This window comes from Ursus maritimus (assembly GCF_017311325.1).
Source record: "Ursus maritimus isolate PB19 chromosome X unlocalized genomic scaffold, ASM1731132v1 scaffold_X1, whole genome shotgun sequence".
Classification (NCBI taxonomy): domain Eukaryota; kingdom Metazoa; phylum Chordata; class Mammalia; order Carnivora; family Ursidae; genus Ursus; species Ursus maritimus.
The window spans coordinates 83,805,759-83,830,379 of NW_024423319.1; the positions used below are offsets into that span (position 1 = coordinate 83,805,759).

The 24,621-nt window shown below is 41.9% G+C and overlaps 1 protein-coding gene across 4 annotated transcripts in view; it reads left to right on the forward strand.

The window, feature by feature from the left end:
- The window catches only part of ZNF41 (zinc finger protein 41), a 45,897-nt gene that overhangs the window by 6,275 nt on the left and 15,001 nt on the right, over positions 1–24,621 (forward strand). For 3 of the 4 annotated variants that reach the window (XM_040632332.1, XM_040632334.1, XM_040632335.1), the window contains exon 2: positions 17,249–17,589. In XM_040632332.1, the coding sequence (XP_040488266.1) occupies positions 17,518–17,589 (72 nt within the window). In that variant the 5' untranslated portion in view covers positions 17,249–17,517. Of the gene's footprint in view, positions 1–14,733; positions 14,885–17,248; positions 17,590–24,621 lie in introns of those variants that run through there. The other variant, XM_040632333.1, reaches the window with a different exon arrangement.

Sequence of the window (24,621 nt, forward strand, 5' to 3'; positions counted from 1 at the left end):
GTAGTTTACTTCAAATGTTTTCTAATTTCTGTTGCAGTTTTCTCTCTGACCCCGTAGTTATTTAAATAAGAGATTCTGATTTTCCAAGAAGTTGAAAAAAATTTTTTAAGATTTTATTTATTTATTTGACAGGGAGAGGGAGAGAGCACAAGCAGGGGGAGCGGCAGGCAGAGGGAGAGGGAGAAGCAGGCTCCCCACTGAGCAGGGTGCCCGATAGGCGGGCTGGATCCCAGGACCCTGGGATCATGACCTGAGCAGAAGGCAGACGCTTAACCGACTGACCAACCCAGGTGCCCCAAAAGTTGAAATTTTTGTTATTGATTTCTAAACTACACTCAGAGACTGTCATCTGAGTGATTATTAGGTGAAGAAATAGATGTTCCTTAAAGTGGATAGTATGTATTGAACTTTAAGTTAAATTATTTTCCAAAACTTTTGTAAAATTGGTACTCCCACCAGCAACATCTAAAAGGGCTCATTCTGGGGGACCCGGGTGGCTCAGTCAGTTGAGCATCTGACTTGGGTTGGGGACTTGATCTCGGGGTCACATCCCCAACTCGGGCTTTGCACTGGGGGGGAATCTGCTTCTCCCTCTCCTCTGCCCCCCCCCCTCGCCATACCACCACCCTCACTGGTGGGTGCTAGTACTCTCTTGAATAAATAAATAGAATCTTTAAAAATAGAAAAACATAAAAAAACTAAAAGGAATCGCTCTAACATCCTCTCCCACACTGAATATTGCTGCTTTTTTAATTTTTCCCATTCTGAGGCCCAAACAGAATGATACCTGTTTTTACTTTGGTAAAGTAAATGGTATCTAGTATCTTGTTTTACTTATTTATGCATTTTCCTGGCAACTAGTGGTCGAATATCTTTGCATATGTTTTTTAAAGTTTTCATATCTTTTGCTCTTTTTTTCCTTTAGGTGGTTTGTCTTTCTAATTTGTGAACATTAACCTTCTGTCATTTATTGTGATTTTTTCCCTTTGATCTCTCTTTATATCTTGATTTTTGAAAGATGTTTCTACATATAATTAGAAAAAATAATCATCTGATTAGAGATATCTGTCTTTTTCCTTTTCAGGTTCTGAGTATCTTGTCTTGCCTAGTGAGTTCTCCCCACTTCATGCTTAAACAAATATATGCCTTAAATTTAACATTTTTATAGTTTTAATTTTTAAAATTAAATTTCAATCCAGCTGGAATTTACTCTGGTGTGTGGTATGAGATGAGATCGAAGTTTGTATTTTCCCTTTGGATAGAAAATTTGCCGGCACCAATCGTTAAATGAATACACTTTTCTAACTCAACTACATGCCACTTTTGTCACATAAATTTCCAAGTGTTTATTGCTCTATTTCTGAGCTCTGTTTTTTCCTTCTGATATATGTATCTACTCCCTTTCAAAAAAATGTATTGACTTTTAGAAATACTTTTAGTATCAAATAGTACTAGCCCCTTCACTGTACTTTTTCTTTCTCTTTTGGTTGTTTTCTTTAATATTCTTTAGCATTTATTCTTCCATATGAATGTTAAAACCATCTTATTTTGTTTCAAAACAACCATTAAAACTATGTATTTTATAGTTTTCTTTTTTTTAAGATTTATTTATTTATTTGAGAGAGCGAGGGCATGAGAATGGGGGGAGGGGCAGAGGGAGAGAATCTCAAGCAGACTCCCTACTGAGCCAGGAGCCTGACTCAGGGCTTGATCTCACCACCCATGAGATCATGACCTGAGCCAAAACCAAGAGTCAGAGTCTCAACTGACTGAGCTACCCAGGCACCCCTATAGTTTTCTTCTTATAGACCCAGCACCTTTTTATTTTAAAAAAAATTGCATTCTTAGATATTTTACATTTGTTTTTTGTCACCATGGTGAAAAGCATACTTTTTCTATTTCCAAAGGAAAAAAATCTGTCAATTTTTATTTTCTTTATTGTATTTTATTTCTTATCCAATGCAATGATCAGATTCTCATGTGAATTCTAGCTGCTTTTTACAGTCTCTTCATTTTCCTAGGTAGAATACCATATTGCATCCAATCAACAATGATACTCTCTCTTCCTTCCAAATATTTATTCTGATTACCTCATCTTCTCTTGCATTAGCTACCACTTTTGGAACAATGTTGAATGATACTTGATAGAGGGTATCCCTATTTTGTTGCTAATTTGAAAGTGAAAGTCATTCATTCATTCATTCATTCATTCATTCAACAAACGTTTATTGAGTACCTTCCCCTTGTCAAGAGACTGGGTTTGAAATCCTGCATGGCCACTTCCTAGCTACATGATTTTTTTCCTAACAGATGTATTGATATAATTCATCTACCATAAACTTACGGTAAACTACCCATTCAAAGCTTACAATTCGGTAGTTTTAAGTATATTCATGAGAGTTGTGCAACCACCACCACCATCTAATTTTAGAACATTCTATAACCTCAGAAGGAAACATGGTACTCATTCGTCATTCCCATTCTGTATCCCCCTGCTGCAGGCAACCACTTTCTGTCTCTGTAGATTTAACTGTTCTAGGCTTTTCATATAAATGGAATCATACAAAAGGTGGTCTTTTGTGACTCTCTTCTCTCACTTACCATAATGTTGTCAAGATTCATCCGTGCATGCTATGGCATGTATCCGTACTTTATTCCTTTTTTATTACTGAATAATATTCTTTTGTAAGGATATACCACATTTGGTTTTTTTCCATTCATCAGTTGAGGGGCATTTGGGTTGTTTCCACTTTTAACTACTATGAATAATGCTGCTGTGAACATTTGTGTCCACGTTTTTGCGTGGACATCTATTTTCATTTCCCTTGGGAGTGGAATTGCTAGATCATATGGTACCTCTATGTTTAACACTTGGAAGAACTGCCAAACCTTTTTTCAAAATGGCTGTGCCATTTTCCATCCCACCAGGAAGGTATGTAGGTTCCAATTAGTCACATCCCCACCAACACTTGTTACTGCCTTTTTTAATTCTAGCCATCCTAGTGGGTGGGAAGTGGTATCTCATTGTGGTTTTGATTTCTATTTCTCTAATGACTGCTGATATTGAATATCTTTTCATGTATGCAATGGACTGAATGTTTAGGTCTCCTGCCAAATTCATAGGTTGAAATCCTAATTCGCAGTGTGATGGTATGAGGAGGTGAGGTCTTTGAGAGGTGATGAGGTCACGAGGTTGGAGCCCTCATGAATGGGATTAGTACCCTTATGAAAGGGACCCCCGAGAGTCCTTTTCCCCTTTTTGCCATGTGAGAACACAGCGAGATGTGATCCAAGAAGCAGGTTCTCGCTGGACTCCAGATCTGCTGGTGCTTTGATCTTGGACTTCCAGCCTCCAGCACTGTGAGAAAGAAACGTTTGTCGTTTATTTTTTTTTTTTAAAGATTTTATTTATTTATTTTGACAGAGAGAGACAGCCAGCGAGAGAGGGAACACAAGCAGGGGGAGTGGGAGAGGAAGAAGCAGGCTTCTAGCGGAGAAGCCTCATGTGGGGCTCGATCCCAGATTGTTGGGATCACGCCCTGAGCCGAAGGCAGACGCTTAACGACTGTGCCACCCAGGCGCCCCACGTTTGTTGTTTAAACCATCAGTCTGTGGTAGTTTATTAGCAGCCCGAACTCACTGACAATGTGCTCGTTGGCCATTTGTGTATCTTCTCTGGAGGAATATCAGTTCAAATCCTTAGCTTATCATTAATTGAGTGATTTGATTTTTTATCATTAAGTTGTAAGTGTTCTTGATATGTTCTGGATACAAGTCCCTTGTCAGATATGTGATTTGCATTTATTTTCTCCGATTTCGTGGGTATCTTTTCACTTTCTTGGTGGTTGACTTTGTAGCACAAAAGTTTGTAATTTCGATGAAGTCCAATTTATCTATTTTTTTCTTTTGTTTCTTGTGCTTTTGATGCCATGGAATTATATTGGAATGCTTATCTAAATTCAGTTAACTGTAGGAGTGCTGGCTGGCTCAGTCAGTTAAGCGTCTGACTCTTGATTTTGGCTTAGGGCGTGATCTCAGGGTCGTGGGATCAAACCCTGCATCGGGCTCCTCGCTTAGCAGGGAGTCTGCATGTCCCTCGCCCTCTGCGCTTCCCCCCTGCTCGTGCTCGCCCTCAAATAAATAAATAAATAGAAATCTTTAAAATGGTAAATTGTAATCATTTTATTTTCTCTGATTATTGGTCTTAATAGATTTCTACTTTCGGGGGGATTAATTTTGGTAGTTTGTGTTTGCTGGGGATTTTATGTTCTCGTAGAGCTGCTCATAATGCTTAGTTAAATTATTTTGTTCACTCCATTTTATTCTTCTTTGTTAAGACTGCTTTAGCTATTCTAGGATCTGTGCCTTTCCATATAAATTCTAGAATATGCTTGTCTATGGATGTTGAACATATTCTCATGTACTTATTTGCCCTCCGTATATCCTCTTTGGTGAAACGTCTCTTCATGTCTTTTGCCCATTCTCTAATTGGATTGTTTGTTTCTTCAATGTTGATTTTTGAGAGTTCGTTATATGTTATACTTATGAGTCTTTGTCAGATACTTTCTCACAGTCTCTAGCTTTTCATTTCATCCTCCTAACAGTGTCTTTTGCAGAACTACAGTTTTTAATCTGTTGAAGTCAAAGATACGTATTTTTTCTTCTATTGATCATGTTTCTGGTGTCATATCTAAGAATTGTTACTAAGCCCTAAGTTCTGATGATTTTCTCCCATGTAGTCTTCTCACCGTTTTATAGTTTTACATTCTACATTTGAATCTGTGATCCATTTCAGGTTAATTTTTTATGAAGTGTGTCACTTAGATTGAGATTCATTTTGTTTTTTCCTTATGAATGATCCAATTACTCCAGCATCATTTGTTGAAAAGACTTTCCTTCATCCATTGAATAGTTTTTGTACCTTTGTAAAAAAAAGCAGTAGTTGGCTGTACTTGTGTGGGGCTATTTCTGGGCCCTCTCTTCTGTTTCATTGATCTATGTGTCCATCCCTTCATCAGTACCACATTGTCTTGATTCCTGTAATTAAATAAAAAGCCTTGAAAACAAGTAGATTGATTTCTCCCATTTTATTCTTTGTCAGAATTGTTCTAGCTATTGTAGATTCTTTGTCCTTCCACATAAATTTAAGAATAAATTTGCCTATATATACAAAAAATTCTTGCCGAGATTTTAATAGGATTATATTAAGCCTGTATATCAGCTTGTGAAGAATTTATATTTTTACGGCGTTGAGGCTACCCAACCATAAACACAGTATCTGTCTCCATTTATTTAGCTCTTTGTTGACTTCTTTCATCAACATTCTCTAGTTTTCAGCATGCAAGCCCTTGTACATATTTCGGTACATTTACACCTAAATATATACTTTCTGAGTGATGTAAAGTGTTTTGTTTTTAACTTGTTTCATTGTTCATTTGTAGTATATAAAAATACAGCTGATTTTTGTGTGTTGTTCTTGTGTCCCGTAACCTTGCTGAAGTCACTTATTACTTCTAGAAGTTTTTTTTTTAAGATTTTATTTATTTATTTGAGAGAGAGAGAGAGTGAGCAAGAGCAAGAGAGAGAGAGAGAACACAAGCTGGGGAAGAGGCAGAGGGAGAGAGAGAAGCAGGCTCGCTGCTGAGAGTCTGATGTGGGGCTCAATCTCAGGACCCTGGGTATCATGACCTGAGCTGAAGGCAGATGCTTAACCAACTGAGCCACCAAGGCACCCCTTCTTCTAAAAGTTTTTTTGTAGGGTCCTAGGGATTTTCTATCTGGACCATGATGTTACCTGCAAGTAGGGTCAGTTTTATTTCTTCCTTTTCAATCTCTATGCCTTTTGTTCTTTTTTCTTGCCTCGTTGCACTGGCTAGAATTTTCATTGCTATATTGAATAAGAGTGGTGATAGTCGACATCCTTGTGTTGTTCTTGATATTAGGGGGCAAACATTCAGTCTCTCACTATTAAGTATGAAGTTAGTTATAGTTTTTTGTAGATCTCATTTTTAGCAAGTTGACAAAGTTAACCTTTATTCCAGGTTTTCTAAGAGGTTTTTTTAAAATCATGAATGGGTGTTGGATTTTGCCAAAACCTTTTTCTGCATCAACTGATATTATCATGTGATTTTTTTTCTTCTGTGGCCTGTTAATATGGTAGATTACACTGATTGATTTTCAAATATTGAACTAGTCTTGCATTCCTAGAATAAACCCCACTTGGTCATGGTGTATTATTCTCTTCATATATTGCTGAATTATATTTGCTAATATTTTGTTAAGAATCTTTGCACCTATGCTTATAAAAGATATTGGCTTGTAGGGGTTTTTTTATACTTTTTTGGTTAGGTGATAGAATAATTCATCAAGAAACATCCTATTTTCAAAAACAGGTGATGACAAAATGTGCAAAATTTGCTATGCAAACCACGTATAAACCAGTGGGAAAACATTAGTACATCAACGATGTATTTTTTTGTACTCTTTGTCTGCTTTTGGTATCAGGCTTTAGGGAATGTGTTAGGAAGAATTCCCTTTTCTGTTTTCTGGAAGACATAGTGTGGGATTGGTGTTCATTCTTCTTGAAAAGTTGGTGGAAGTCTCCAGTGAAACCATTTGGCCTAGAGATTTTTATTTCAAGAGTTGTCTTTTCAATTGCAAAATGAATTTCTTTAATCGTTATGAGGCTATTCAAATGAGCTGTTACATACTGGAAGAGTTGTGGTCGTTTGTACTTCTCGAGGAATTGGTCCATTTCATCTAAGTTGTCAAATTTATTATTGTATTCCTTTATTATTCTTTTGATGTCTGCAGGGTCTATAGGGATAGCCTCTGTTTCAGTCCTGATATTAATCATTTGTATCTTTGATTTTTTCTTTGTCAGTATTACTAGAGATTTGTTTATTTTATTATTCTTGTTGGAAAACCAGCCCTTTGTTTCATTGTTTTTTTCTGCTGTTTCTCTGTTTGCAATTTCATTGATTTCTTTTTTTTAAGATTTTATTTATTTATTAGAAAGAGGGAGAGAAAGAGAAGTAGCCAGCAGAGCGGCAGGCAGAGGGAGAAAGAGAAGCAGGCTCAATCCCAGGATAGATTTTATCTATTTACTTGAGAGAAAACAAGAGCAAGAGAGAGAGAGAGGGAGAAGCAGGCTCCCCACTGAGCAGGGAGCCCGATGCGGGACTCGATCCCAGGACCCTGGGTTCATGACCTGAGCCAAAGGCAGATGCTTAACCGACTGAGCCACCCAGGCACCTCCAATTTCATTGATTTCTGCTCCTACTTTTATTATTTCCTTCTGCTGGCTTTGGGTTTATTTTGTTCTTCTTTTCTAATTTCTTTTTTTTTAATATTTTATTTGAAGTAATCTCTACACCCAATGTGGGGCTCAAACTTAAAACCCCGAGATCAAGAGTCACATGCTCCACTGACTGAGCCAGCCAGGCGCCCCTTCTTTTCTAATTTCTTGAGACGAGAGTTTAGATTATTGCTTTGAGGCTCTCTTCCTTTCACTTGTAAACATTAGTGCCATAAATTCTCCTTATAGCACCGCTTTTATTGTGCACTGGTTATCAAATCCCAGGGGAGGACTCCAAACACTTCTGCCCACTGCACCTTGGTATCAGAGTCGCCAAGGAAAACACAGCCACAGTGAGACACTGAATGCAACAAAGCTTTACCTGCATAGAGAAGAGACAGAGCAAGATCAGCATCTGTAGTACGCATCCTTTCCTCATAGCTAGCGGGTCTCCTGGCAGCCAAATGGCAGGTAAGCACAGGAGAAGATCCTTCACTCCATTAGTTAGCAAAGAAGTCTAAATTAAACTAAACTAAGATACTGTTCACACCCCTCTCACAGTGCAGTGAAAGGACCCCACTCACTCCCCCATGGAGTCTGAAATACTGAAAGCGAGGGGCAGGCCTAAGAGCCATTGATGTACAAACTTCCGCAGAACAAAACAGCACACACTGAGTTCAAAATAGGGAAAGATACTCCCACACAAAGGCAGTAGCCCCACACAGGCTGTGTGGGCTCTTTGTCTCTTGGTAAGGAAGTGTTCCAGGCCCAAGGTCCATTCTTATATGGTCCAGGGGGGCAGTTTAAAAGATTATGTGCCTGAGACTGTAGCCTACAAATTTTGATATGTTGTATTTTAATTTTTATTCAGTTCGGTGTATTTTTTTTATGTGCAATCATATTTATTGTGGTATTATTTATAATACCTCCCAAAGGAAACAAGCAAAATGTCAAACAATGAGAAATTGGTTAAATAAATCATCTTATGTTTATACAACAACTAATAAAAGTCATGTTGTGGGAAAATAATTAATGACATGGAAAATATTCTTAGCATGCTGACAAGTTTAAAAAGCAAATATTAAAATAATATATATATACTGTCATCCTGATTTTCTTTTTTTTTTTTTTAATTTCCCTTGAGACTTCCTCTTTGAGCTGTGGATTATTTAGAAGTATGTTGTTTAGTTTCTAAGTGTTTGGGGATTTTCCTGTTACCTCTTTGTTTTGATTACTAGTTTCATTCCATTGTGGTCAGAGAACATACTATGTATGATTTTAATTCTTCTACATTTGTTGAGGTTTGTTATATGGTCTAGGATATGGTCTATATGACATATTTTCTGTGGGCACTTAAAAAGAATGTGTATTCTGCTACTTTTGGGTGGAAAGTTCTATAAGTGTTGCTTAGATCCTGTTGGTTAGTGATGTTCATGAATTCTTTTATAACCTTGCTGATTTTCTGCCTAATTGTTCTTTCAGTTGTTGAAGGACGCGTATCGAAGTCTCCAACTGTAATTGTGATTTTGTCTATTTCCCCTTTCAGTTTTATCAAGATTTTCTTCATATATTTTGCAATTCTTTTGCATGATGCATACACATTTAAAAACTGCTATGTCTTCTTGGTGGACTGACCCTTTTATCATTATGTAATGTCCCTGTCTGTCCCTGGTAATTTTCTTTACTCTGAAGTCTACTCTATCCTTTTACTTTCAACCTACATATATCATTATATTTGAAGCACGTTTCTTGTAGACAGTATATAGCTGGGTCATGATTTTCGAAATAGAATCTGCTAATTTCTGTCTACAATTGGTGCATTTATACCATTTACACTTTCTGTAATTATTTATATGTTAAGGTTTAAGTCTGTCATATTTGGTGTTTTCTGTTTGTTCTCTCTGTTTCTCTCTCTCTCTCTCTCTCTTTTCCCTTCTTTGGGGGTATTTGGACATTTTAAAGAATTCTGTTTTGATTGTCTAGTGTTTTCAGGGGGATCTCTTTATATAGCTTTTTTTAACCAGATATTCTATGTATCATGTAATATATACATAACAGAGTCCACTGGCATCATTTTACCTCTTCCAGGGAAGTGTGGAAACCTTACTTATCTCATGTCCCTTCATCCTCCCCTATTTATAATAAAATTGTCTTTAATATTTCCTTTACATGCATTGAGCACCACATGAGATGCTGGAAAATTTTCACTTCAACTGTCAATCGTAATTTAGAAAACTTAGGAGAAGGAAAGCATATTATATTTACCTATATTTTCGCTCTTTCCATGTTCTTTCTTCCTTACTGATGTTCCAAGATTCCTTCTTTTATCATTGCGTTTCTGGTCAGAGAAACTCCTGTAGCCATTCTTTTACGGTAGGTCTGCTGATAACAAATTCTTAGTTTTCCTTCATCTGAAAATGTCTTGACAGCTCTTCGATCCCCGAAGGATCTTTTCTATGGGTTTAGGATTCTAGGCTAACAATTCTTTTCTTTCAGCACTTGAAAAATGTTGTGCCATTTCCTTCTGGTCATAGTGGCATCTTCTTCCAATAGAAGGCTGTTTCGTCTATGTTGAAAATCTGTTGTTTAGGGTAACCGCCTTCATTAATTATCTGAGCTGAACCTTCTGGATAATTGGCTGCACCTTCCATACCAGCACTTGCAGCTTCACCTTACACTCTTATGTTATGGAGACGGCTTCTTTCCTTAAAATTCACGAACCAACAGGGCGCCTGGGTGGCTCAGTTAAGTGTCTGCCTTTGGCTCAGGTCATGATCCCGGGGTCCCAGGATGGGGCCCCCCTGCCTCGGGCTCCCTGCTCAGTGGGGAGTCTGCTTCTCCCTCTGCCTCCCCCCTCCCCCGCGCTCATGCTCTCTTTCTGTCTCTCTCTCAAATGAATAAATAGAATCTTAAAAAAAAAAAACTCGTGAACCAACCTCTGCTAGCTTCAAACTTTCCTTCTGCAGTTTCCTCACTCTCAGCCTTCAGAGAACTGAAGAGAGTTAGGGCCTTATCTGGATTAGGCTTTGGCTTAAGGGATTGCTGTGGCTGGTTACACGGGTGTGGTTTGTGGTGCCCCAGAACAATTACAATAGTAACATCAAAGATCACTGACCACAGGTCACCATAATAAATATAATAATAACGAAAAAGTTTGAAATATTACAAGGATTGCCAAAATGTGACACAGAGACATGAAGCGAGCAGACGCTCTTGGGAAAATGGTGCTGATACTTACTTGACAGAGTTGCCATAAATCTTCAATTTGTAAAAGCTTCACTATCTGGGAAACACAATAAAATGAGGTATGCCTGTATTTCTTTGCTGGGATTTTCTATTGTCTCATTTGTGTTAATAAGCATTTTTCATAATTGCCCAATGAAGCATGTTTATGATGGCTGCTCTAAAATCCTTGTCAGATGGGGCGCATGGGTGGCTCAGTCACCTGGGCGTCAGACTCTTGATTTTGGCTGGGGTCATGATCTCAGGGTCATGGGATCGAGCCCTGCATCGGGCTCTGTGCTCAGTGGGGAGTCTGCTTGGGATTCTCTCTCCCTCTGCCCCTCCCCCCTCAAATAAATAAGTAAATCTTTAAATAAAATAAAATTATATTTAAAAAAAGAAAATCCTTGTCAGATAATTCCAACATCTGTGTTATCTTAGTGTTGGGATCTGCTCAGTGTCTTTTCTCATTTGAGTTGAGATTTTCCTGGTTCTTGGTATGACATCTAATTTTTCATTGTGTTCAGGACATTTGGGTATTAAGAGGTTCTGGAATTTATTTAACTCTCGTGTTTTAACAGGCCTCCCTTGACAGAGGTCCATTTGGTAAAGGGAGATGTCACCTCATTCATTACTGCTAGGTGGGGATGGAAGTCCAGGTTCTCCACTTGGCCTCTTGGGGGGGGGGGGCTCCTTTTTTTTTTTTAATGGCAGGGGAAGGAGCTGAGGGAGAGGGAGAGAGAGAATCTTAAGCAGGCTCCATGCCCATCTTGGAGCCCATCACGGGGGTCAGTCTCACAACCCTGAGATCATGATCTGAGCCAAAATCAAGAGTCAGACACTTAACCTACTGAACTATCCAGGTACCCCGGGGTGGGCTCCTTTTTATTGCCTGATGGGGGTAGCAATTCATGCTTCTCACTAGGCCTCTGCTGATACCACCCTGACTGGGAGGTAGGTACCTTGTCCTGGCTTCCCATTGGATGTCCATTGACACTATTGGCACAAGTGCCCTTGTTACTGCTGAGCCCTGGTGAGAGCTCCAGTAGGCCTTCTCTGACATCACTTAGTGGGGAGGAGGAAGGACACTGTTATCTCTGGGTGAGGATGGAAGCCCAGACTCCCCACATTGTCTCCACTATCACCAAAGGGCAGGGGAGAAGGAGGCAGCTGTTACTGCCTAGCAAGGAAGAAATATCTGGCACCCTAATGGGCTTTCTCTGATACCACCTGGGCAGTGGGCAGGGGGTAGAGGGTTAGGGTTTGGGGGTGCCTTCTTATAGTTTGTCATGGGTGGAAGTCTAGGCTCTCCACTTGGCCTTTGCTGTTAGTAATGGTAGTGGAACCCCCGTGTTTTTTTTTTTTTTTTTTTGTGGTGTTTGGCCTGAGTAGAGCCATCACCGTCTAAAAGTTTTCTGTCTTGGTAGACTGCCTCTTTCCTGGTCCTTTGACTAGAGAGAGCAGGCTTTTCTTGGGGCAGTTTTTGTCTGTACCCATTGGCCTTTCGAGGTTGCTGGCTTCTCCAGCACCAAGTCTAGGATATATGAGGCTAAAAGAAAACCCAGAGAACTCTGCCACGTCATTTTTGGGGTCTCAGGATCCCTAGCCAGTCTGCCCTCTTCGTTCCACCTTTCAGAATCTTCCTATGTGTTATATCTAATGTCCACACTTTTTAGTTGTATTTAGCAGAAAGAATAGGTAAACTAATATCTACTCCATCCCCAGAAGAGGAAGTCCCTGTAATTATGATTTTGAAGACTTCGTGTGGTTTCATGCATTTATGTTGGTTTTATTGTGTATATTGAATGGCCCTAAAGATTTATACAAAGGTTTATGTACTTCTTTATTGTATATTTTGTTATTAAAAATGGATCCCTTTGGGGGCGCCTGGGTGGCTCAGTCAGTTAAGCGTCTGCCTTCGGCTCAGGTCATGATCCCAGGGTTTGGGATCGAGCCCCACATCGGGCTCCCTGCTCGGCAGGGAGCCTACTTCTCCCTCTCCCTCTGCCCCTCCCCCTGCATGGGCTCCCTCCCTCTCTCTCTTTCAAATAAATAAATCAATCAAATCTTTAAAAAAATAAAAATTAAAAAAATAATAATAGAATTTAAAAATAAAAAAATAAGAAATAAAATAAAAATGGACCCTTTTGTTAATCCATTGAGCACTTTGGGCTTAATTTCCACCTCAATAATTATATTTCTGGATGTGCTTTCGTTTTCTTAAATTTGCCTGGTGTATTGTATCTTTTTTAAATCTTTATTTAGTTATGACATAACACCCAAAACTGCACAGATTATGTATTTAGCTTGATGATTTTTTAACAGACTGAGTAAACATGTACAACCACTACCTAGCTTTAGAAATAGAATATCACTAGCACCCATGAAATACCCCTTGTATTCCTTTCCAATCACTAACCTCCTCCCAGGGGGTACCAACAGCCTCACTTCTAACAGCATAGATTTCGTTTTCCATGTTTTTGAAATTTATATGAACATAATCATACAGTATTGATTCATTGCTCTTTTGAGTCTGGCTTCTTTGGCCAATGTAGTATTCATGAGATGAGATCCATGCATGTTGCGCGTAGTAATTTGTTCATTCTTGTTACTGTATAGTACGTCTTGTTTGAATATAGGACAACTTGTTTATCCATTCTGATGTTGATGGTCATTTGCATAATTTTCAGTTTTGAATAAAGCCACTCTGAACATCATCATACTTGTCTTTCAGTCAGCACATGTTCACAGTTCTCTTGAGTGTATTCCTGGGAGTGGAGTAGCTGGGTCATAGGCTAGTGCATGTGTTCAGCTTTCTTTTCTTTCTTTTTTTTTTTTTAAGATTTTATTTATTTATTTTACAGAGAGAGACAGCGAAAGAGGGAACACAAGCAAGGGGAGTGTGAGAGGGAGAAGCAGGCTTCCCGCCGAGCAGGGAGTCCTATGCGGGGCTCGATCCCAGGACCCTGGGATCATGACCTGAGCTGAGGCAGATGCTTAACAGCTGAGCCACCCAGGTGCCCTCTTTTTTTTTTTTAAGATTTTACTTATTTGAGAGAGAGAGAGAGCACACGAGCAGGAAGAGGGGGAGAGGGAGAGGGAGAAACAGACTCACGGCTGAGCGGGGAGCCCGACATGGGGCTCGATCCCGGGACCCTGAGATCATGACTTGAGCTGAAGGCAGCCACTTAACCGACTGAGCCACCCAAGCGCCCCTGTCTTGAGCTTTCATAGATAACACCAAACAGTTTTACAAAGTGTTTATACTATTTTATGCTCCTCAAAAACAATTTATGAGTTTCCATTGCTCATATCCTCACCAGCTCTCTTGGTTATTTTCCGTCTTTTCCATTTTTAGCCATTTCTGGTGGGTATGAAGGATTATCTGATTGTAGTTTAATTTATATTTCCTTGCTAACTCATGAAGTTGAGCGTCTTTCCTGCGCTTATTTGCCACTTGGCATGTCTTCTTTGGGGAGTGCCTGTTCCCTTTGCTCTTTTCCTATTGCTCCTATTGATTTCTAGGAATTGTTGATATATTTGAGATATGAATTATTTGTCAGATACCAGGATTACAGTCATCTTCTCCCACTGTGGGATTTGCCTTTTTCACTCTTAATTTTGTCTTCTGATGAACCAAGGTCTTTAATTTCACCGTAGTCCAGTTCAATAACCTTTTATTCTACCAGATATCAAAACTTGATATTGGGGCGCCTGGGTAGCGCAGTCGTTAAAGCGTCTGCCTTCGGCTCAGGGCGTGATCCCGGCGTTCTGGGATCGAGCCCCACATCAGGCTCCTCCGCTGTGAGCCTGCTTCTTCCTCTCCCACTCCCCCTGCTGTGTTCCCTCTCACGCTGGCTGTCTCTCTGTCACATAAATAAATAAAATCTTTAAAATAAAAAAAAAAACTTGATATGAAGCACATTAATTAAGACATTGTAGTACTGGTCCACGAATAGGCAAATAGACCAATCGAAACACAGAATCCAGGAATGAACCTCCACATAGACGGTCACAAAGCAACACTGCAGAGCAGTTGAGAAAGGATAGTCTTTTCAGTAAGTCATGCTGGATCACCTTAATATCCATATGGAAGAAATGAATCTTTTTTAAAAAAAGATTTTATTTATTTGACAGGGAGAGAAAGAGAGAGAGCGCACAAGCAAGGGGAGCAGCGGAGGGAAAGGGAGAAGCAGACTCCCCGCTGAGCAGGGAGCCGGACCTGGCCTGGGGCTCAATCCCAGGACCCCAGGATCATAACCTGAGCCAAAGGCAGATGCTTAACTGACTGAGCCACCCAGGCGCCCTGGAAGAAGTGAATCTTGACCCGAACGCATATGACACACCAAAATCCTTCCCAAGAAGGTGGGCTATAAATCTAAATGTAAAAGACAGAACAATACAAATTTAGAAGAAAACATTAAACATCTTTATGACCCTGAGGTAGGCAAGGTTTTCCTAAGACATAACACGTGCCAACCATAACAGAAAGAGGGATAAATAGCATGGCATGTTTCTGTCCAACGCTTCATTTCACATCTTCGTCTTTTTGTTTTAGATATGTGGCACCTGTGTTTTGTTTTGTTTTGTAAACCAATCCCATTGTCTTTATCTTTTATGGCAGGATTCAGCTCATTCAATTTAGTTGAATTATAACATTAAATTTCGTGCCTTCTTTTATTTTATGTTCACTATTTATTTTGCTCAGTTGATATTTCCACTCTTTCCCTTTTCCTATTTTTTCTGGTTTGGTCACATTTCTCATTCCCCTCTGGGTTCTTATTATCTTGGAATTCTGATAGCTAGGAATTCTGATTATTTTTATCAATTTCTTCCTTACAAATCTAATTGTCTATATATTCTCTGTTACTAGATCCAATAATGTTGTAATCACATTTGGATCTAGGAGTAGAGGTGCGTGATTTGCCTTCCCGTCCTCATTTTGCTCAGTAGATTTTTCCAGGGTTTTTTAAATTTTCCACTTAGTAATAATCTTATTTATTCCATATGCCAAGTTACATTATTTTTCTTTATTCAGATATAACTATATATTACAAGAACCATTTCTCAAGACTGCTTTCCTCTGATTTTGAAGTTTCTGTTGCTATTAAATTTATAATTTCTTAGGCTATTCCCTTGAGTATTCTCCTGAGCTAGGAATGGTGGCATTTAAATGCTTTTATGTCTAAAATTGTCTTTTGCTCTGACAGAAGAATAGTATCAAACTAGGATGGGTTTTAAATTCTTGAATCTCAGCCCTTTTCTGTCAGTAATTTGTAGATATTTTCTTCTAATATGATTCCTGTCATTGCAAACAAAAAGTCTAGTGCCATTGTGAGCCCTTTCCATTGTAAATAACATGTTATTTCTGCCCGGAAGTGTTGTAGATTTTCTTTTTATCCTTTACATTCAAGGCCAAATCAGATTGGGGGTTGATTTGTTTCCTCTGGGAGTCAAGAATTGGGGGGATTTCTGTGGGGAAGGATCAATGAGGTAGGGGCCAGTAGAATTAGATAATCTAAAGCCTATAAATGTGGTTCACAATGGGGCAGTGAGTGACAGTCTCGGGAAATTCTTGAGGTTTTAGAAGAGTTGGAGATGTAAGTATCTGAAGTCATTGATTAGCCCACGAGAGTTATTGATTGGAATACTGAGGTGGCGAATGATTGCTTGCAAGCCTGGGATTACAAGTTTTGGGGAGTCAATTTTGGTGGCCCTATGCGAGTCATTGATTGAGACCCGTGGATATCGGTAAATGCGGGACTGTGTGATTTAGTATATTATTGAAGGTTCCATGGGAGTCACTAATTCTATATATGGGCTGTGAGTTATGGGGTCCTATAGGAGGTCAGTTTGACCCCCGAAGGGCATTGAGTGGATCAGTGGTTGGTTTTCTACTGAGGGTGTATTGCCTGTGTTGGTGATTATTTGGGGAGCCTGTGGAAACCAGTTGATGGTACCATCTGGGACACGGTTTTGTCAAGCAGTGTGGGTTACTGATTTAGGAGCCTGTACAGACATGCTGGTTTTCAGTGCCCAGATGGGAGCTGGGGGAGGGAGGCAATGAGTTTATGTTTTCGTCTATGGCAGAAGAGGGTGGGCTCTCTAAGTTGCCCACAACATACACGGAATTATACAGAAGCTCAGTTTATGCACATGTGACATGATCACCCCTAGCCAGACCACTTTAAGGGCAGCAGGAAATGGAAATAATGTTTTTTGTGACCTGCCATGTACAGAATACCATATGGCATAGTAGTTAGGAAATGTACCTTGGAGCTAAAACCAGGCATACCTGGGTTTGAGTCCTTGTCCTTCCCCCTAATCTGAATGATATTGGGGCAGATTTCTTAATATCTCCAAACATCTCTATCTGATGATAAATGGGAATAATAATAATAATGGAATACCTAGTTCACAGGATGAGTTTGAAAACTAAATGAGGTACCTGCCTTGCATCTTGTAATAATAGCAATATTTAATATCAATGGAATATGTTCCAGGTAGCATCATATCATTTAATTCTAACAACCCTATGAGACAGGTGTTTTCATCCTCAGTTTTAACATGAAGAAACTCAGACTAAGGCGATTTCCCCAGACTCTAGCTAGAACGTAGACGATCTGGAATTCAAGCCCTCATTTGTTTTATACCAAGTCTTATGAGTATTTTTTTCATATTACATGCTAACACTTGGTGTTGGTTTTACTGAATTTCTCTTTTTCACAGTATCCAGCACAGAGAGCTGCCCCCTTGGTGCTCCCCAGGAAGCATTTGTGGGGTGAATGGTGAATGACTGACCGCATGGACACTGGCTTTCCAGAGTTTTTTGGAGTCTCTGCGGAGCCCCTGGGTCAGACCCCGTAGCAGAGGCTGCAGGAACTACCTCCCGGCCCCAGCGGCTCTGACTGAGTCCCCAGGTGCCCGCCTGGCTTCAAGCTCCTGGGAAGAGCGGAGTCATCAGCAAGAGAGCCCGAGAGCTGAGGCCCAGCAGGAACATGCCAGCTAACCGGAGTTCTCCCCAGTGGTCCTCGGTCCTGGCTGCAGAGGGACGTGGCAGCTTGTGTGAGGTGAGGAGGGAGAGGGCTCCAGGGGCAGGACTTCATTCCGTGAGGAGACAGCCATGACCTTTCACCAGGGCCTCAGGGGAGGGGCAGGTGGGTCACAGAAGTGGCAAATTCTAGGCTCCCAGGTCACTATCCTCCTGCTGTGTGAGTACCACGTGACTGATGTCCCATATCCAGAGACCTGTGTGTTTCAATGGACATGTGATGTGGCTGAGGGAGGAAAGGGGGGATGGGAGGGTCACCCCACATCTGGGGTCCTAGCCAGGGAGATGCTACCCCCGACCCCCAGCACAGGCCCTGCAATCTCCATTGGCTCTTTGCAGATGCTCAGCTGATCCCCCCGCACCCCAGCCTCCTTTCCCCCTTGTCTCTGGAGATTTGCTGACTTCTCCTCTGTCCTGATCTAGGGCAGAAAAATCCCTTTTCTCTGGAACTGAGAGGATGGCAGGGTACTAGGGCAACAACAGTCTCCAGGGTCCTTCAGGTTCTTCCTCCTTTCAAAGGTGATAAAATGGGCTGAGAAGGCCCAGGTCTCTTAGATTGTGAGTATGAGCTTGGAGTGGAACCACGTCTCCTGAATGTGCCCTCCACCCTCACCGCAACAGCCAAGACCAAGTTGCCCACTCAAAGTTCCCTTTGGGTACCTGGGTGGCTCAGTCTATTGGGCATCTGCCTTCAGCTCAAGTCATGATCTCCAGGTCTTGGGATCGAGCCCCGTGTCTGACTCCCTGCTCAGTAGGGAGTCCGCTTCTCCCTGTCTCTCTCCCTCTCCCTCTGCCCCTCCCTGCCCCAGCTCATGCTCTTTCTCTCTCTCTCTCAAATAAAGAAATAAAATCTTTAAAAAATAAAATAAATAAAATAAAAGTTCCTCTTGAGAATCTGTAAACAGGGGAAGATGATGAGAGAACCAGACCCTGCCCGACAGCTACCTTCTTCAGACCTTCCTGTGGAAGCTGTCACTTCTGGAACAGGCTTCTTGTCACAGGGGCTCAGGGTCACATGGACATTAGGATATTAAACTTTAAAAAATTATTTTGGTTTTTATTCTTTCATAATTTCATTATTTCACAATAAAATGTTAGAAAATGCAGGTAAACAAATAGAAGAGAATAAGACATTACTTGTAATTCCAGCATTACCCGGAGTTAACTACTGTTAACATTTAGCTATATTTCCTTTCCTTTCAGTTGATTTTTTTCTTCGTATGCGCATGCGTGCATGTATGTGGGTATATGTGTGAGGCTGTGGGTCTGCATACATACCATACACATATACATTCTATAGCTCAAGTTTCAAAATGGAATTACAGTATTTGGTTGCCTCCTTTTTAATTTTACAGCTTGACATGATTTTCCGGGCATTCAGTATTTTTTCTTCATATACACATAACGACAGCATTCTGTCCTTTGGATAAACTTGAATTCATTTAACCAATCCACTGTATGTGCATTTAGGGTGTTTCAGGTTTGCTGTTGTGATTAACACTCCTGTGGTAAAATTCCTGCACTTAAATATTTTTGTCCAAGTCACTGAAATTATATTTTGGTCAAAGGTATGAAGGCGCTGAATGGTAAATGAATTGCTGCCTAACCTTAGTGCCCTTCCACCTATGGAAATGTTTAGGCTCTGCTCCATCATATCAATCACAGACCCACAGTTTGGGGCCACAACAATGTGGTCCTCCCCAGTCTTTCTGCAGGTGGCCTGTTGCCCAGCCAGTGTGTGGGAATTTCTAGATGAAAGATTCTGGGCTCTATGGGGCACGTTTCTCCACTTGTCTCTTCCTTCCCAACTACAGACCTCTGCCCCTTTTCAAGGAGAGATGGAAATGACCAAGACCCTGTTGAATGCTATTTATTCACTTATTTATTTGTTAGGTTTTTGGTTTGTTTCATTAGATGTCAGGGAGCAGGGAATGAGCAGAGATACCAAGGAACCAATAAAAGTGTCCCCAGGGGTAGGGAACAGCTGGCGGGACTAGGAAATAGTGGGGGAAGCTGAAAAATAGGCAGAAGGGTCAGTAAGAGAAAGAGGGATGAGGAACAGCTGAAGGGACCATGGTGTACTTACTGGAGATGGAGGATAGCCAAGGGACCCAGCGGACAGATGAGAGTGCAATGGAACAGAGGAAATGGGAAACAGAAGCCCAGAAGCCAGGGGCAGCAGAAAGACCAAGAAATAGTCATCAGGTCCTAGAGAAGTGGAGAGCAGGGAAAAGCGAACAGGTCCAAGAACAATAAGAGGGATCTCAAAATAGGAGGAAGGACCAGAAGGTAGAGGAACCAGATAGCAGCCAGAGGGAGCAGGGACCATCCAGAGGGATGAGAAAATAGAAGATGTGGCTAAAATGGAAAAAGCAGACAGGTTTGGGCAAGAGTCTGTGGGACAAGCAACTTCACAAAGCACCAGGGTTTAGGGGAGAATCTGAGGGGATGGGGAACGGTAGAGGTACCAAGAAAGAAAAAAATAGGAAAGAATGGGAAGGGAGTGGATAGCAGCCAGAGGAAGCAGGGACCAGCTGCTGAGGCTATAAACAGGTGGAGGGGTGTGGAGGGGACAGACCCATGGGACAGTGGAAAGACAGAGAAAGGCCTCCCAGTCTGAGGAGTAGCTGAGGACATCAGGAGCCACACGGAACAAGGAATAGTCTCTGAGGTCGGGGAACAGCCAGAGGGAACAGCAAAGCTGTACTGGGCACAGGGTGTTTACTAGAGTCCCAAGGGCTAACCAGAGGACTAGGGAACAACAAAGTGGGCATTAAAAGTTTATCTGGTGTTGAAGAGCAGCCTGACTGACCAGAGAACAGCTAGAGCGACTAGAGAACACCTGAAAGGCATAGTATGCATTCCTGAAGCTAGTTAGCAGCTAGAGGCCCCATGTAACAGGCACTGGGGTTAAGGGCCAGTTGCAGAAGCTGGAGAGGGGCTGAGGAACAACCAGAGTTCTCTGGTGACAGGGTGACAGAGGTTTCCTGGGATGTGGGACTTCAGTGCTAAAATAGGGAAAGTCCTGGGCTAATGGGACAGTTGGTTACCCTACCCAGGAAACAACCAGAGGAACCAGGAAATAGTCAGACATGATATAAGTGATGGAGAAGATGATATTACGAAATCAAGCATGGTGGAGTGCCCAGAACTAGTAGACTTTGGTGATCAAGATCCTAGGCTAGGAGCCGGGTCGACCAGCTCTCCGCAAAGTGTGCCGCCTGCCAACCCCCCTGTAACCAGTTGTCGGAGTGTTAAGTGAGGGTGTATTAGAAATGCATTCCAGATTTGCCCAAGGCACAGGGAAGAATTGGGACTGGACAACAGACAGAGGACTCAAAGGACAGTCAGTCTGTGTCAACTAGAAGGAATAAGAAGAGCTCATCAGGACCAGGGAACAGCCAGAGATCTAGGGCACAGTCAGAAGAATGGTGCCACAGACTAAGGATCAGCTACAGGGGAAACTGTCGAAGGAAACACAGGACAGTCAGAGGCACCAGGGAGCAGTCAAAGGGAAGAAGAAACAGGAGGCTTGGAATAGTTAGAGGAAGCCAGGGGCAATCCAGAAAGAGACCAGGGGGCCCTCAGAAGAAGCAAGCAACATTTAGAGGGAACAGTAAACAGAGGGACCAGGGAAGAGTCAGATGGGGACTACGCAGAAGGAATAAGGACCAGCAGAGGGAGCAGCAGGGAGAAGGAAGAGACAGGAGTGGGCAGGGTAAGCAGGGGAAAGCCAGAGGGAGCAGCGGAGGGGTACGGAGAACAGCACGAGGGAACAGCCAGAGGGAGCAGGAAAGATCAGAGCAACCCCAGCCAAAGGCAAACATACAGAGAAGCTGGGTTTCTGGCCCCTAGTGAGGGTACAGGGAGCCAAGAACTCACTGCACACTTCGAGCCAGTCTCGTAAGCACCACGGAAGCCCTTCTGCTAGGCTGGGACAGGGTGTAGAAGGGCAGGGTCATATCACAGGAGGTGACGTGGAAGTGTTCTCTGGCAGGAGTGAGGGCAGCCCAGAAGTGGGGGAACTGAGCCCTAAGCCCACTGCAGGATGGGCCAGAGCAGAGGGCCAGGAACACAACGGACAGTGAGAGGTCAGTCCTGGCAGCCCAGCACGGCCCCGGGGATGAGAGCACGTAGTGTGCTAGCTTGGATGATCTTGAAGGGAGACAGGAGAGCGGTGTGGGTCGCTGGAGAGCCGTGAGGAGCTGGAGTGGGGATCCTCACCTAGGATGAGGAAGTCCTTGTAGGGGTCCTGGTGGTGGTAGGCACACATACCATCCTCCATGGTAGAAATGGCACAGGAAATCAAACCTTTTCATATGTGGCAGGTGAGGCTGGAATCTGGGCGAGTCTGTGTTAGCAACTCTCTATCCAGATTTCTAGCGCCAAAATCCCCCTCCCAAAGCTTCTATTTTTGCGGGGAAAGGGATCAAAGAGGGGCCTCTGTGGGCGGTATACTTTGTATATATGCATCTTGTGTCTGTTAATGCTGAGAATGCCTGTCATGGACTTTGTACACTTTCCCGGAGAATGGGGCCTTAGTGACTCCCAGGGAGAGAAAGACAGATGAGAGTGGTCTTTTGTCCACCAACATGAGCCACTGGAGTTGTTAAAATGTTTAACAATGTCAAATGATGGAATATTTTCATTCTTTCATACTGGTTGGTAAATAGCCACTCCTGTCCTGCCCCCTGAGGCCCCTCCCTGCTGTGTTACCCACACACATGCTGGTCTATCCTGGGGTAGCTGGCAAGCTGTTCCGGAGGATGGACAGGCAGAATGAGAGCTTCCCTGCGGCTGACCCCAGGGCTCCCCCGGTTGACTGCCCTTAGGTGATAAAGAGGGCCCAGGTCAGGTGTGTTGCTAGGGGCTCAAGTGGAGGGCCTCCCCTCAGCACCCCTCGGGGCTGTGCTCAGGAGAGCTGGTGGGTGGCAAAGTGCTGGGCACGGCCCAGTGCTTGTGGACCTGCCTCCAGGAGCTGCTGCTGGTGGAGAAGGTACTGAGCGTTCCCTGCACGCTTGGTGCACCAGAACATCCACTAACAAGGGGAGGGAGACCAGGGCCCCCAAAGGCCAAAGGGTCTTTCAGTGCGTAAGGCTTCTTCATTACCTCATAGTCAAATCATTAGGTCTTTTCTTTGATACTCAGCGCATTTTCTCTCCATTTAGGAAATCCTTACCCACCCCAAGGCCTAAACAAATATTCACCTAAATTTTCGACTAGGAGTTTCAAAGCTTTGGTTGTTTTTTTTTTTTTTAACTTTTGATTCTTTTGAAATAATTTTATTTTATTTTTTTATTTTTATTTTTTTTAGATTTTATTTATTTATTTGACAGAGAAAGCCAGCGAGAGAGGGAACACAAGCAGGGGGAATGGGAGAAGAAGAAGCAGGCTCCCAGCGAAGGAGCCTGATGTGGGACTCGATCCCAGAACGCCGGGATCACGCCCTGAGCCAAAGGCAGACGCCTAACGACTGCACCACCCAGGCGCCCCTCTTTTGAAATAATTTTTAAATTAAAGAGAAGTTACAGGAACGGCACAAAGAACTACGTATTCCCTTCATCCAAAATCACCCCAAAACATTTTGTCACATTTGCTTTCATTCTGTTCCCGATTTATGCATGTGTGTAAGTACGTGTATATGTGTATACACACAGCTATATTTAAAACTTTATTTTCTGAACCATTTGAGAGTAATTTGCGGACACTATTTTTAGTATTTACCCCTAAATACTTCGATGCATTTCTCTTAAGAACAAGGACATTCTCTTCCGTAACCACAGTACAGTTTTCAGAATGAAGAAATTTTCACATTGATAAGGTACTAACATACCATGTATTAGCTAATTATCTAATATATAATGTATAATATACAGTTTCCCCAGTTGTCACAAGAAGGTCCTTTATAGCATTTTCCCCTGATCCAGGATGCAATCCAGGTTCCTGTATTGTGTTTACTTGTCATGGCTCTTTAGTCTTTAATCCGGAACAGTGTCTCAGCCTTTCCTCAACTTTCATGACACGGACCGTTTGGAAGAATGTCCCTCAACTTGGATTTGTTTCTTGCTTCCTCATAATTAGATTTAGGTTATTCCTTTTTTTCTCAAGAGTGTCACAGAAACAATGCTGTGTTCTTCTCAGTGCTTCATGTCAGTAGGCATTCAATATCAATTTAGCCTTTATTGATATTAGCTTTGATTACCATGACTAAGATGGTGTCTGTCAAGTTCTGTAATGTGACTATTTTCCCCTGTGTAATTAATAACTCTTTCGCGGGGAGACAGTTTGAGGCCATGTAAATATCCTAATAGGAACCAGAGCTTCTTGGAGAAATGACTGACTCCAGGGTTAGAGCAGAGAGAGTACAAAATGATCCTGGAAGAGCTCATTGTACCGGAAAGTAATAAAGTGCTCAAAAGATGGGGGCATGTCGAAAGTACACAGGAGCCACCTTGAAGGAACTCCCTCTGGCCAAATTTGGGACAATTTGAGTAGCAAAATAAATAATGAAAGCAATAGATGATAGCCCACTGAATAAAGTAGGAAGTCACCCGTCCGTATAATAGGCAGATAGGTTTGCAGGCAGGCAGATAGATAGGGAAGAAATGAATGCTTCTTTTACATACCATCTGATTTTACTGGTGTGCCCATTACCCCAGTCCTTCTGAAGGTAATATTGGTAGCTTGTTAAAGCTTTTTATTTTTGAAATAATTATAGATTTACTGGAAGTCGTGAAGAAGGTACAGAGAGGTCTCATTATGCAGTTTCTGCCCGTGGTTACATCCTGCATCACAGCGTACAGGAAACTGACATTGCTACCGTGTGTGTAGTTCTCTGCCTTTCATGTATTGATTCTTGTGCAATAATACAGATACAGATCTATTCCACCGCCAAATAAGTCTACTGGTGTTGACATTTTACCAGTTAGAGTGAAGTATAGAAAACTTAGCTGCCTTTAAATCCCTTTACCTCCACCGGGTTATATGATGATACAATAGTCTTAAATAGCCCCCCCACATACATGCAGATCCACAACAGACAGTAATACTT